This window comes from Catharus ustulatus, chromosome 13 (assembly GCF_009819885.2).
Source record: "Catharus ustulatus isolate bCatUst1 chromosome 13, bCatUst1.pri.v2, whole genome shotgun sequence".
In the NCBI taxonomy this organism is placed as follows: domain Eukaryota; kingdom Metazoa; phylum Chordata; class Aves; order Passeriformes; family Turdidae; genus Catharus; species Catharus ustulatus.
This window is the reverse complement of record NC_046233.1, coordinates 19,763,054-19,778,199: the sequence shown is the minus strand read 5'-3', so window position 1 is coordinate 19,778,199 and position 15,146 is coordinate 19,763,054. Positions and strand designations below refer to the sequence as shown.

General features: G+C 45.8%; 1 protein-coding gene across 4 annotated transcripts in view; it reads left to right on the top strand.

Moving 5' to 3' along the window:
* The window catches only part of LOC117002496, a 126,686-nt gene that overhangs the window by 84,071 nt on the left and 27,469 nt on the right, over positions 1-15,146 (top strand). The window contains exon 18 of one of the 4 annotated variants that reach the window (XM_033071669.2): positions 9,880-10,413. The exons of the other annotated variants lie outside the window; for them this stretch is intronic. Coding sequence (XP_032927560.1) covers positions 9,880-9,899 — 20 coding nt within the window. The 3' untranslated portion in view covers positions 9,900-10,413. Of the gene's footprint in view, positions 1-9,879; positions 10,414-15,146 lie in introns of those variants that run through there. 4 annotated transcript variants of the gene reach the window in all.

The window sequence follows — 15,146 nt, the reverse complement described above, 5'->3', positions numbered from 1 at the left end:
GACCTCCACCGCAGCGGCAGTATGGCAGTCAGTAGAACAATGGCAATTTGTCAAGACAACCGACCCCACACTTTCAGTCCAACAACTTGAAGCAGCTGCCGTAGTGCTAGCGTGCGGACTGTTCCCATAAGAACACCTTAATGTTGTGACTGACTCCATATTTGTGGCCAAACTCTGCCTAGCCATGTCTGGACCAGGTGTGTCAGTGTCCACAGTGGTAACGATGCTGGAAGAAGCACTCTATTCACGGAAAGGCACCATATCAGTCATCCACATCAACAGCCATGACCCGATCAAAGGATTCTACCAGATTGGCAATGACAAGGCTGACGCCGCTGCAAAAGGTGTATGGACGCTGAAAGAAGCCCATCAGCTGCATGAATCCCTTCACATCGGAGCAAAAGCACTTGCGAAGTAGTGCAGGATTTCTATCGCGGATGCAAAGCACGTTGTCGCCACATGCCCTCACTGTCAGAAATCACCGCTGTGGTCAAGTGGCGTCAACCCCAGAGGCCTCAAAGCCTCAGAAATATGGCAGACAGACTTTACGCAATGCCAGTTGTTGAGACCCCGAGCGTGGCTTGCAGTTACCGTAGATATGTACAGTGGTATGATTGTGGCCACACAGCATCCCAAGACCGATTCCAAAGTAACCGTCCAACATTGGCTGGCATGGCATTGGAGTTCCGAAAAAAATCAAAACAGACAACGGCACAAACTTCATCTTGAAAACGATCCAAGCATTTGTCTCAAAATGGAACATCGCCTTGGTACATGGCATCCCGTCTAACAGCACCGGACAAGTCATCGTTGAAAGAGCCAGTCAGACTCTGTCCACCACATTGATGTCCAGGAGCATATGGACCGAGTGGCCCGGGGTTAGGGCCGTCGTGCCAGGCTTGAACCAGGTCGCCATGACGCATGGTCCCAAAATCCGCTCAGAATTTCCACAAATTAAAAAAAAAATTATCACAGAAATTCCCACAAAATCGCCAAAAAATTCCCACAAATTTCCCAAAATCACAACAATATTCGCTTAAAATACTCAAAAAATTTTCCCCAAAATCAACCCAAAATTTCCTGAAAATTCCCACAAAATCATCCCAAAATTTTCACACAATTTCCACAAAATCTCCAAAAAATCCCCACAAAATTCCCCGGAGAACTGCAAAGAAATCCCAACAAATTCTCCAGAACATTCCCCAAAATTCCCACAAATTTACCCAAAACTCTTCTCCAAATTCACACAAAAACCCTCCAAGATGACCCCAGAATATCCAAAAAATCATCGCAAAATTCTCTCCAAATTTCCACCAAATGGACCCAAAATTCTATAAAAAATTTCCACAAAATCCCCAAAATAGTCCTACAAAATGGCCCCAAAATCCCCTCCAAATTTCAACCAATTCAAAAAAAAATTTTAACACAAATTCCAACAAAATCGCCCCGAAAGTCCCACAAAATTCGCCTAAACCACAACAATATTCGCTTAAAATTCCCACAAAATTTCACATAAAATCTCCACAAAATTTCCCGCAAAATCACCCCAAAATTTCCTGAAAATTCCCACAAAATCACCCCAAAATTCTCACACAATTTCCACCAAATCTCCACAAAATCCCCGCAAAATTCCCCACAGAACTGTAAAGAAATCCCAACAAATTCTCCAGAAATTTCCCCATAATTCCCACAAATTTACCCAAAACTCTTCTCCAAATTCACACAAAATCTCTTCAAGATTCCCCAATGAATTTCCACAAAATCTCCACAAAATTACCCACAGAATGGCCCCCTATATCCCCTACATTTCCCACAAAATCCCCTCAATATCTACTCAGAATTCCCACAAAAATTCCATCAAATTCCAAAAAAATCCACCAAAAATTCCCACTAAATTTCCCATAAAATCAGCCTAAACTTCCCTAAGAGTTCCCATAAAATCCCTGCAAAATTCCCCATGAACGGTCCCAAACTCCCCACCATTCCCCTAAAATTCCTACAAAATCATCCTGAAGTTCCCAAAAAATTCCGCCAACATCACCCCACAATTTCCTGAAAATTACCACAAAATCATCCCAAAATACTCACACAATTTCCACAAAATCTCCACCAAATCCTCACAAAATTCCCCGCAGAACTGCAAAGAAATCCCAACAAATTCTCCACAAAATTCCCCAAAATTCCCACACAGTTACACAAAATTTTTCTCCAAATTCACACAAAATCGCCCCAAAATCCCCTCTGAATTTCCACAAAATCACCCCCAAATTCCCCAAAAATTCGCAGAAACCACCGTGAAATTCCCTCAAAATTCCCACAAAATCAACCTCAAAATTTTCACAAAATCTCCACAAAACCCACAAATTCAAAAAAAAATTTGCAAATAAAAAATCACCCAAAATTGCCCACAAAATGACCCCAAATTCCCCTCAGATTTTCCACAAAATCGACCAAAAATTTCCATAAAACTTCCACCAAAATCACACCAAAATTCCCAAAAAATTGCCCCAGAATCCCCTCCGAATTTTCACAAAATCTCCACAAAATTATCCACAGAAGTTCCTAAAAATCACATACATTTCCCACAAAAATTCCCACGAAATCCCCTCACAATCTACTCAGAATTCCCACAAAAATTCCAGCAAATTCCAAAAGAAAAAAAACCACCAAAAATTCCCACTAAATTTCCCATAAATCAGCCCAAACTTCCCTAAGAATTCCAACAAAATCCCTGCAAAATTCCCCACGAACGGCCCCAAACTCCACACCATTCCCCTAAAATTCCTACAAAATCATCCTGAAGTTCCCAAAAAATTCTGCCAACATCACTCCACAATTTCCTGAAAATTACCACAAAATCATCCCAAAATACTCACACAATTTCCACAAAATCTCCACAAAATCCTCACAAGATTACCCGTTGAACTGCAAAGAAATCTCAACAAATTCTCCAGAAATTTCCCCATAATTCCCACAAATTTACCCAAAATTTTTCTCCAAATTCACACAAAATCTTTTCAAGATTCCCCTCTGAATTTCCACAAAATCTCCACAAAATTACCCACAGAATGGCCCCCAATATCCCCTACATTTCCCACAAAATCCCCTCAGTATCTACTCAGAATTCCCACAAAAATTCCATCAATTTCCCCACAAAATCCACCAAAAATTCCCACTAAATTTCCAAAAAAATCTGCCCAAACATCCTAAGAATTCCCACAAAATCCCTGCAAAGTTCCCCATTAACTGCTCCAAAATCCCCAAAATCCACTAAAATTCCTACAAAATAATCCTAAAATTCTCCAAAAAATTCTGCCAATATCACCCCAAAATTCACATAAAAATTCCCACAAAAATACCCACTAAATCATCCCAAAATCCCCACAAAATTTCCACAAATTAAAAAAAAAATCTCACAGAAAATCCCACCATTTTGCCCCTAAATTCCCACAAAATTACCCATAACCACAACAACATTTGCTTAAAATCCCCAAAAAACTTCCCGCAAAATCACCCCAATTACCCGAAAATTCCCACAAATCATCCCAAAATTCTCTCACAATTTCCACAAAATCTCCACAAAATCTCCACAAAATTCCCTGCAGAACTGCAAAGAAATCCCAACAAATTCTCCAGAACATTCCCCAAAATTCCCACAGATTTACCCAAAACTCTTCTCCAAATTCACACAAAAACGCTCCAAAATGCCCCCAGCATATCCAAAAAATCATCACAAAATTCTCTCCAAATTCCCACCAAATGGACCCAAAATTCTACAAAAATTTCTACAAAATCCCCAAAATAGTCCTACAAAATGGTCCCAAAATCCCCTCCAAATTTCCACCAATTCAAAAAAAAATTCTCACAAAAATTCCCACAAAATCGCCCTGAAAGTCCCACAAAATTCCCCTAAACCACAACAATATTCGCTTAAAATTCCCACAAAATTTCACATAAAATCTCCACAAAATTTCCCGCAAAATCACCCCAAAATTTCCTGAGAATTCCCACAAAATCACCCCAAACTTGTCACACAATTTCCACAAAATCCCCACAAAATCCCCACAAAATTGCCCACAGAACTGTAAAGAAATCCCAACAAATTCTCCAGAAATTTCCCCATAATTTCCACAAATTTACCCAAAACTTTTCTCCAAATTCACACAAAATCGCCCCAAAATCCCCTTTGAATTTCCACAAAATTACCCACAGAATGGCCCCCTATATCCCCTACATTTCCCACAAAATCCCCTCAGTATCTACTCAGAATTCCCACAAAAATTCCATCAAATTCCAAAAAAAATCCACCAAAAATTCCCACTAAATTTCCCATAAAATCAGCCTAAACTTCCCTAAGAAGTTCCCACAAAATCCCTGCAAAATTCCCCAAGAATGGCCCCAAAATCCCCACCATTGCCCTAAAATTTCCACAAGACCATCCTAAAATTCCCCAAAAAATTCCGTCAATATCACCACAAAATTCACACAAAAATTCCCACAAAATCACCTTGAAATTAAAAAAAATTCTGCCAACATCCCCCCCCAATTTCCTGAAAATTACCACAAAATCATCCCAAAATACTCACACAATTTCCACAAAATCTTCCGCTGAACTGCAAAGAAATCCCAACAAATTCTCCAGAAAATTCCCCAAAATTCCCACAAAGTTACCCAAAATTTTTCTCCAAATTCCCACAAAATCACTCAAAGATCCCCCCAGAATTTCCACAAAATCACTCCAAAATTCTCTCCAAATTCCCAGCAAATGAACCCAAATTTCTCCAAAAATTTCCACAAAATCGCCAAAATATTCCCACAAAAATTCCCACAAAATCACCCCAAAATTCCTTCAAGTTCCCACAAAATGGCCCCATAATCCCCTCAGAATTTCCACAAATTCTAAAAGAAATTCTCACCCCTAATTTCCCACAAAATTCCCCTAAACCACAACAATATTTGCTTAAAATTCCCACAAAATTTCTCCCAAAATCACCCTAAAATAGCCTGAAAATTCCTACAAAATCCCCAAAATATTATCGCATAATTCTCACAAAATCACCCTGAAATACCCCAAAAAAATTCCCACGAAATCACCCCAAAATTTCCAAAAACATTCGGTCAATATCACCTCAAAATTCCCACAAAATGGCCCCAAAATCCCCTCATATTTTCCCCAAATTCCAAAAAAGATTCCCACAGAAATTCCCACAAAATCACCCCAAAATTCCCACAAAGTTCCCACAAAATCACCTCTGAATTTTCACAAAATCTCCACAAATTACCATAAAATTCCCCAAAATTCTCTCAAAAATTCCCACAAATTCACCCCAAGATTCCCTCAAAATTCCCACAAAATGGCCCCAAAATCCCCGCAGACTTTCCACAAAATCCCCTAACATTCCCACAAAAATTCCCACAAAATTCCCCCAGAATCCCCTCAGAATTTCCACAAAATTACCCACAGAACTGCCCCAAAATCCCCTAAATTTCCCACAGAAATTTCCACAAAATCCCCTCAGAATCTACTCAGAATTCCCACAAAAATGCCATCAAATTCCCCACAAAAACCACAAAAAAACCCCACAAAAATTCCCACAAAATCAGCCCAAACTTCCTCAAGAATTTCCACAAAATCCCCGCAAAATTCCCCAAGAACTGCCTCAAAATCCCCACCAATGCCCTAAAATTCCCACAAAATCACACCAAAATTCCCACAAAATTCCCCCAGAATCCCCTCCGAATATTCACAAAATCACCACGAAAATCTCCACATATTACCCACAAAATCCCAACAAATTCTCACAAAAATTCCCACAAAAACACCTCAAAATTCCCAAAAATCACAACAATATTCACCTAAATTTCCGACAAAAATTCCCACAAAATCATGCCAAAATTTCCTCAAAATTCCCACAAAATCACGCCAAAATTCTCTTGAAATTCCCATAACATTGCCCCAAAATCTCCTCAGAACTTCCACAAAATCGATCGAAAATTCCCACAAAAATTCCCACAAAATCACCTCAAAATTCCCACAAAATGGTCTCCAAAATCCCCTCAGAATTTCCACAAAATCTCCACAAAATTACCCACAGAACTGCCCCAAAATCCCCTAAATTTCCCACACAAATTTGCAGACAAAAATTTTTGGTTCTAAAAGGGAAATTGGGGACTAAAAAAGGAGAATCTGGGGCAAAAATGTGAAATTTGGGTGCCTAGATGGGAAATTTGGGACTGAAAAGGAAAATTTAGGACTGAAAAAAAGAGAATTTAGGACAGAAAAAAAGAGAATTTTGACCTAAAAATGGGAAATTTGAGGCTGAAAATGGGAAAGCTGAGTCCAAAAAGGGGAGTTTGGGGAAAAAAGGAGATTTTTTTGGCCTCAAAAAGGAGAAAATGGACCAAAAATGGAAATTTGGGTCCTGGAAGGGAGAATTTGGGAATAAAAAAGGAGAATTTGAGCTCAAAAAGGGAAATTTGGGTCCCAACCAGGTACTGCAGCCCCTGCACCTCCCTCAGGTCGTGCGGACCTCTGCTGGACACAGCCCAGTACTACAGCCCCCAACCCCCTGGGTTGTGCTTTCCCCTCATTGACACAAAACTGGGTGGTGCCCTCAGCTCCAGGGTAACGCTGCCCCCTGCTGGACACAAACTGTTACTGTGTGCCCATTCTCCACGCGATGCTGCCTCCTTTTATGAGTTAATCCACTACTGCCCCACCCCCCACTCCCTGGGCAGTGCTGCTGTCTGGTGGACACAACCCAATTACTGCTCCTTCACCCTCAGGACAGTGCTGCTGTCTGGTGGACACAACCCAGCACTGCAGCCTACCCACCACCTGGATAGTTCTGCCCCCTCTGTAATACAACCCTGTATTACAGACCCCATTCTCTCAAGCTCTGCTGCCCCCGATGGACACGACCCAGTACTGAACCGCATACCTTGGGCAGTGCTGCCCCTGGTGGACACAACCCAGTGCTGTGCCCCCCGCCCTTGGCAGTGCTATCGTGTTCTGGACAGAACCCGGTACTGTGCCCAACAACTCTCCTGGGTAGTGCTGCACCCTGGTTGAAACAACTCAGTACTGGACTCCTGCACCTTGGTCAGTGCTGCTCCCTGGTGGGCACAACCGACTTCTGTGCCCTCAGCCCACAGGTAGTGCTGCCCCCTGGGCAGCTTGGGGGAAATTCTAGAAACCATCAACCTTGAGGTGCTCTTAAGGGAAATGGCACATAAGTCAACCCTTGCCACGGTGACACTGCCTATTCTGCCAGGAAAGGGTCATTGAGAACTTGCCTCCAGCATCCTCCAAGAATTTCAAACCGTATTCCAGCAGGGCTTCCAGATAATCCGTGTCTCGATCCCAATCTAGAAGGCAGCACAGATCAGAAGCATTTCCATGGTGCGCTGGGATCCCCTTCTGCCTTAGGGAGCTGGGCACTGCAGGGGGGTCAGGTAAGGCTGTGGGGCTTAGATGTGAATGGACATGGCCAAAGCTGCAGAAGGGCCTGGGGAGCTTTGAGCTGCCTCCCGGCCACTCTCCACCCACTTTGAAGACCCTGTGCAACAGCTGTGGAGAGGAAACTGAGGCAGCCCAGGGTGCACTGAGCGTTCTCTCTCTTGCACAGAGGAATCACTCCCTAAAGCCCAGGGGAAAAGCTGCAGCAGGCAGTGCCACAGCCATGCCTCTGTCCTTCCTGCCTTCCCTCCATCCTACAAGACTTTCCTCTCTCTCTCCTTTCCTCTTTTGCCATGGACTGCTCCACCAGCCCAAGGGGACAGAGTCAGGCCCTGTCAGGACACACTGGAGCCCTGCTCTCTCCCTCTGCTCTTTCCCCACCGTGGGCACCCCTGGCAGCCCCTCCCAGGTTTCATGCAGTGTCTTCCACGGAGGGACCCCAGCAAGACTGCTCAGTACCTGAGTGGCCTGAGCCTGCTCGGGATAATTCCTCTAAGCTGTGCCCTTCTTATCTGGGCTGTACCCGCACTGCCAAGCAGCAGAGATGGCAGCTCAAGACTCAGCAGGGTTCAGGCGCAGACGTGCAGCAATTACATCCCGTGACTGTGCCTGGCATGGCCTCCCTTTCTGCAATGGAGACTCCGGGAAATGCCGCCTTCAGCACCGCCTCTCCATCCACATCTGGAGGAAGGAAAAGGGACAGCTGGATGAGATGGAACCATCCCCCACTAGGGAGGTGGCACTTTTCAAGAGGCAATGCTTGTGAAAGACATTGCTAAGGATCAGGAACACGTCCAGGGTCTTCAGGCTGGCCAGAGCACTCCCTCCTCCAAAATGCCACCCTGCCTGATCTCCCCGAGTCCGGGAAATTGCAGGGATCTCAGGGTGTTCATGGCTCGTGGGCAGCCAAGGCTCACTGTCAGCTGATGCCCAAGGCCTTCCTGCCAGGCCAGGATGAGGAGAAGCTGCATCCAGGCCAGGTTGGGAAACAGCCCTGCAGGGCATGACAGCAGGAGTGGGGCAGCAAGGCTGCCATGGATCCCTGCACGCTGTGCCAGGCATGGCATGTCCAGATGTGCAGAGAAAGCCCCCAGCTGCTGAGTCTCAGGAGAGGGCTGAGGGAAATGCACTCACCTTGTTTTCCCTGCAGCATTTCCTTCAGCATTTGTCACGTGGCTACGGGTGGTTCCGTGGATTTCCTGTTCACGTTCCCGCCTCTCCTCCGTGTTTTTCGGCACTCAGCTTCTCCCCACCCCGTGCGTCGATGGTGTAACCGCGTCGGGGCCCTCCCCCTCCGTCGGGAAACCCCTCCCTGATGCGAAGCCCATCCACCCCCCTCCTCCGGTTGGCTCCGTCCCCATCGCCCAGCCCACCTCCGCTCCTGGTGTCGTGGGAACCGGAGGTGACCCGGGCCAGGACCGGAATGAAGCCACCTTGGCCTCCCCTGCCGACCACCATCCGGCAGCTTCGGTCTGCTCAAAGAAGTCTCGCCCTGCGAGCAAGCGCTCCACATCTCCAGATGAGAGTAGCGACTCCTCGGACTCAGATTCCTACCCCGAGTCCGGGGACCATTGGGCTAAGACCCAAAGGGATACCAACTGAGAGGGAGACTGGGGACAGGCAAGCAATATCACAGCCTTCCCGGTTATCCATAGAAAGGGGGAAAGGGCATTAGCATAAGCATCATGGGAGCCTCTGCCCTATGGGGAGCTCAAAGATCTTTGCAAAGCTGCTAGAGAACATTGTCAGAGTTCATTCTACTTTAAAAATCTTTTAGAAGCTACCTTCGCTGCCCATGTTCTGGTCCCTCATGACATCAAAATTATTATGCACTACCTCCTTACCCCGGTTGAATGCATGCTGTGGGAAAGACGTTGGAAAAAACACCTTATAGCATTATCTGACACCTACTCTAAAGACACAAACAGGCAAAACTTCACAATAGAACAATTGGCAGGAGAAAGTAACTTCCAGAAACCAACTGACCAAGCCCAGCTTCTACCAGAGGCTACATTACAGGATATTGCTATTGCAGCAAAAACTGCTTTGCTCCTCACCCCAGACAATTCCATACCAACACAAAATTTTGCAAACATCAAGCAAGGGGTAAAAGAGACATTTATAGAATGTGTGGACAGGCTGAAGCTTGCACTCGAAAAACAAAATGAAAGTACTGAGGGACGCAAAGAGGTGTTAAATAAAATTGCCATGGCAAATGCCAATCAAGAGTGCAGGGCAATTTTGAGGTCATTACCCCTAGACTCTGAGCCCACTATCGAACAAATGGTTGAAGCCTGCACAAGGCACACCTCCACAGAAAACACAGTGGTTCAAGCTGTTGACAAGGACATTGCAGATGGGGTATCAGGAGCCTTCGCAGTGGTTGCTGCAAAACACAACCAGCAATGTTTTTGCTGCAGGGAACTTGGTCATTTTCTAAAGGACTGTCCAGAAAGGCACTCAATAACAGATCGTCGCTACTGGAACCCATGGCATCAACAGCAATCATCTTGCCAGCCGCGTCCGGGAAACTTCCAGCAGAGCGCGGAACGGCCTCGCGCGACGACATCAAATCGAAAGCTGTCTTGCTCAGTCCTACCCACAATCCAGGAACAACCAGGGAATCGGCCACCATCCTCATCAGTCTCAGAGATTCCAGTCCAGACCCAGCAGACCTCCCGTACAGAGCGATTCAGGTGGGGAGCCGATGCCAGCTGGTAAGCACATTGACCATCCATTTGTTGATGAGTGTGTCTTTAGAACCCCGACTGGAAAGTATGGGCCACCAGATGGTCCTCAAGACATTTTAATCACTGGGGGACACTGTCAATGGACCAGATAATTTTCATGGCTTCCCAGAGGTGCAAATTGTAGGCCTCGACGACGATATCCTGGTCTCTCTTTGCTGCACGGACACACCATTTAAGCTGTGCCAGGGAACCCTATAGCCCAGGCCTTTCTCCTACCAAGAACTATTTGGAACAAGTTCCTCTCAATCCAGTTATCATGTGACACAAATTGTGGGCTCAAGCAAACCAGTAGTTGAATGCACCATACTTTGCAAAGGAGAAAAGATTCTCCACCAAGGACTGAGGGACACCGGAGCGGATGTTACCATTATTGCCCGCTCCGAATGGCCTTCACACTGGGAGCTGCAACTGGTTGCGGGAAGGATTTTAGGAATAGGAGGGGTTGCACTACAATGAGAAGCAAGCACAATATTATAGTGGAAGGTCCGGAGGGGAAAAATAGCTACCATCAGACCGTTTATAGTAAGAGCACTTATCACTCTTTGGGGCAGAGACCTTTTATCCCAATGGGGGGCTTCCATTCATATTTCCAATAAGGATTTTTGGTCGGGGCCACTGTGGCAGTGCGCAACACCCACTATCCCCCCGACTCACCTGGAAACAAGATCATCTGGTGTAGGTCGAGCAGTGGTCCCTTTCTAAGGAAAAAATTGCGTGCCTTGGAAGCCCTTGTAGAGGAGCAGCTTTCCAAGGGTCATATCACGGAAACTAATAGCCCCTTGGAATTCCCCTGTCTTTGTCCTCAGAAACCTGGCAAAAGCAGATGGAGGCTCCTCCACGACCTCAGAAAAATCAATGAGGCCATTGAAGATATGGGTTCACTGCATCCTGGTATGCCCTCTCCCTCCACACTATCACGAGATTGAAAGCTCACCATTATTGATATCAAAGACTGCTTCTTCAACATCCCCCTCCATCCTCAAGATGCACCCAAGTTTGCATTTTCAGTTCCTTCCCTCAATAGACAAGCCCCTTTGAAACGTTACCACTGGCTTGTCGTACCACAAGGCATGAAAAATTCTCCAACCATATGCCAGTGGTACGTGGGCCGCATTTTGTCACCTGTAAGGAACCTGTTCCCAGAAGCGATCATTCTCCGTTATATGGATGACATCCATGTTTGCACACCTGAACAGACCTACTTTGACATCACACTAAAAAAGACTATTCAGGTCATTGAATTGGTGGGCTTTGAAATCAGCAAAGAAAAAATCCAATTTGTAAGCCCATGGACCTACCTCGGACTACAAATTCGAGAACGCACCATCGCACCCCAGCAGTTTGCCATCCGAGACGACCCGAAGACCCTGCGAGACCTCCACCAACTCTGCGGGTCCATCAGCTGGGTACGCCCCCTGCTGGGAATCACTACAGAAGACCTTGCCCCATTGTTCAACCTCCTCCGTGGCAATGAAGACCTGGACTCACCACGCTCGTTCAACCTCCGAAGCCCAGGAGTCGCAATCAAAAAGGTCCAAGAAGCCTTGTCATCACGCCAAGCCCACCGGTAACGAACCGAGACTTCCCTTCCAGTTTGCCATTCAAGGTAAGGCCCCCTGGTTTCATGGACTCATTTTTCAGTGGGATACCAAATCCAAAGATAATTAATCCTCATAGAATGGGTACTCCCACATCACAAGCCAACCAAAAGTATAACTACACCCCAGGAGATAATGGTAAATTAATTAAAAAGGCTAGAGCTCGTCTCCGGTCTCTTGTAGGTTGTGAATTCACACGCATTATCCTACCATTGGTCACCACTGGGGATTTGGAGCATTTGCTTCAATACAACGAGAGCCTCCATTTCGCCTTAGATAACTACCCAGGCCAAATTTCCATCCATCTGCCTGCTCATAGATTATTTAAATCAGTCTTTAATTTGGTCCCAAAATTAATACAAAGTAAAACAGCTCTCAAGGCCCTAACCATTTTTACTGATGGCTCTGGGTCTTCTCACAAGTCAGTAATGATTTGGAAAGATCCCAAGACTCAGAAGTGGGAGTCTGACATCCAGGTGGTCGAAGGGTCACCACAAATTGCTAGTTGGTAGCCATCGTTAGAGCCTTTGAGAGATTCAAACAACCCATAAATGTGGTCACAGATTCAGCCTGTGTTGCGGGTGTAGCTCTGAGAGCTGAACATTCTCTTTTAAAGGAGGTTTCCAATCAAAATTTATATAAACTGCTTTCTAAGTTAATTTATCTCATCTCCCACAGAAAGCAGTCCTACCACATAATGCACGTGAGGTCACATACTGACCTCCCAGGAGCCATTGCCGATGGGAACAGGAGAGTGGACACCCTAGTCATGTTTACAGAAACTGCAACCTTACCGGACACTTTTGCCCAAGCAAAGATGTTCCATGCATTTTTCCATCAAAATGCCCCTGCTTTAATGAAAATGTTCCATCTTACAAGAGAGCAAGCTAGAGTCATTGTAGCTACCTGTCCCAATTGCCAATCCTACCAGCTGCCTTCCTTAGGATCTGGGGTCAACCCCCGTGGTTTAAATAGCTGCCAGTTACGGCAAACTGACATGACCCACTTCCCAGCATTGGGAGAACAAAATACTTCCATGTGTTGGTAGACACTTTCTCAGGCGCAGTGTTTGCTTCTGCCCACGTGGGAGAAGATGCTGCTCACACCATCAAGCACTTTCTGCTGGCATTCACTACCTTAGGAGTCCCAAATGAAATAAAAACAGATAATACGCCTGCTTACTCTTCTCACATATTAAGGGACTTTTTAAAGCAATGGGGAGTTAAGCACACCACAGGCATTCCACATAATCCCGCAGGCAATCAATTGTTGAAAGGACTCATGGCACTATCAAGTGGGTCCTCAACCAGCAGCAGGGAGGGACAGAGACCATGTCCCCAGTTGAGAGACTCTGTAAGGCTCTGTATGCAAAAAATTTCCTAAATGGTTCCTCCACTGAGCCCACTGCCCGTATTCCGGCACTTCTCAAATTCGGCCCGAGCTAAGCTTGAAGAGAAGCCACCGGTGCTGATCAAGGACCCTGAAACCCAATAAATATTGGGACCTTTCCCACTGATTACCTGGGGAAGAGGGTATGCCTGTGTGTCAACTCCACCTGGTCCGAGATGGCTCCCAGGAAAATGTATTAAACCTTATTTAAGACCAGCAAACACCGCAACCGACAACATTAACAAAGTCTCTCCTAAATCTAACACTATAGGATCTCAGCAACAGAAACGAAACGCCTGGATGCGAAGATGCTGCTGAATGCTGAGCCAGCAACAGCCAAATCGTCCTGTCACCAGGTCATAAACAAAGAAAGAAAGCGCCAAATTGGCACAAAGAATATGAGAAACCTCCAGCTAGGCATTTCCTAGCTACTGTTACTACCTCATTTCCCAATAATCCTTACCAAACCCCCCTAACCTTCCTGCCCCTCCTACCCCAAACCTTCCCACGTCCCTAATTCCCTTCCCCTCAACTACCTCACCAGAAAAAAACACTCCTTCTTGTCAAATAACAATTTTGTTTATATTCCCTAGCCCAAACTCCATCCACAGTCAAGATGAAGGTCACCCACCCCGCTGTTATCCTTGCAATTATGTGGATGCTCTTCACTACACAGCGTGCACTTGGCTGGATCGTCCCGCAGCCTAGTCAAAATGTGTGGCTCACACCTGGCAAAGTCTCTCCAACAACAAGACCTGTGCCTGTCCATGGGCTCCGTCAACAACCCAGTCTCAACCTGCCTGGTAGGGATCCCTTTCACGCCCGGTGCTTGCCTCTCTTTGGAGAAGTTGCCCAGAACAGCGGGCACCTGGGAACAGTGGTTTCACCCTTCTGAACAAGGGAAAAACGTGGGCGAAAGTACTTCCACCCTCCCAGGGAGAGCCACAAGAATTGGATTTGTTGGGGTCCGCATAGGCCAGTTACTGTGTTAACTTCTCTTTTTGGAATCCTTCCTCCTGGCCCCAGGACATCTACCCAACCAAAAATATCTATAATTCGACTAATTGGTGCAATCATATTTCAGAAACTGAGCCCAAAACTTCTGCCTCCTTCTGTCCCAGAACACTTCCCAAAGGTGTCTTCCTTATTTGTGGAGACCCAGCGTGGGCAGGAATCCCCTCACATCTCAGAGGTGGTCCATGCACCCTTGGTCGGCTTACTACCCTCACCCCAAATACAACACTTCTCCAAAATTGGAAGGACAAAAGAGAATTTGCATGCCAAAAAAGATCACTCACACAATTTGATGAAAATTGTGGTTCCACGGTAGTGAACTGGTCAAAAGGCAAAAGATTTGCCGCTTCTCTATTCCTTCCATGGGTGGCAGCTGCAAAGGCTCTAGGTGAACTTAATCACATGGGGTGTTGGCTTAGTAAGCAGGCCAACACAGCATCAAAGGTGCTTAGTGACCTCCTCCGAGACGAAGAAACCACCAGGCATGCCACCCTACAAAATCGAGCTGCAATTGATTTCCTCCTCTTAGTCCATGGACACGGTTGTCAAGAATTTGAAGGACTTTGCTGCTTCAATCTATCATTGCACGCAGAAACCATCTCTAAAAGCATCCAAGTGCTCAAGGAACAAGTCAAAGACATCCAAAATGAAGAAACAATCACCGATGGCTTTAAATGACCTCCTTGGACAATGGGGACTTAAAGGGTGGGGACTACCCCTGGTTAAAAGTGATTTATGGATTTTCGTTATCATCCTTGTTCTGTTATTCATGCTTTCCTGTTTTATGCACTGTATCGAAAGGGGAGCTGGGGAAGCCTTCTTAATAAAGAAAGAAAGGGGAGATGTGGAGGCCGATGGCCCACCAGGGACTGAAATTGCCCCACTCCCCTGGAGGGAAGGCCCTTAAGCACTCCCTCTTCATAGTGGTTATGGAAG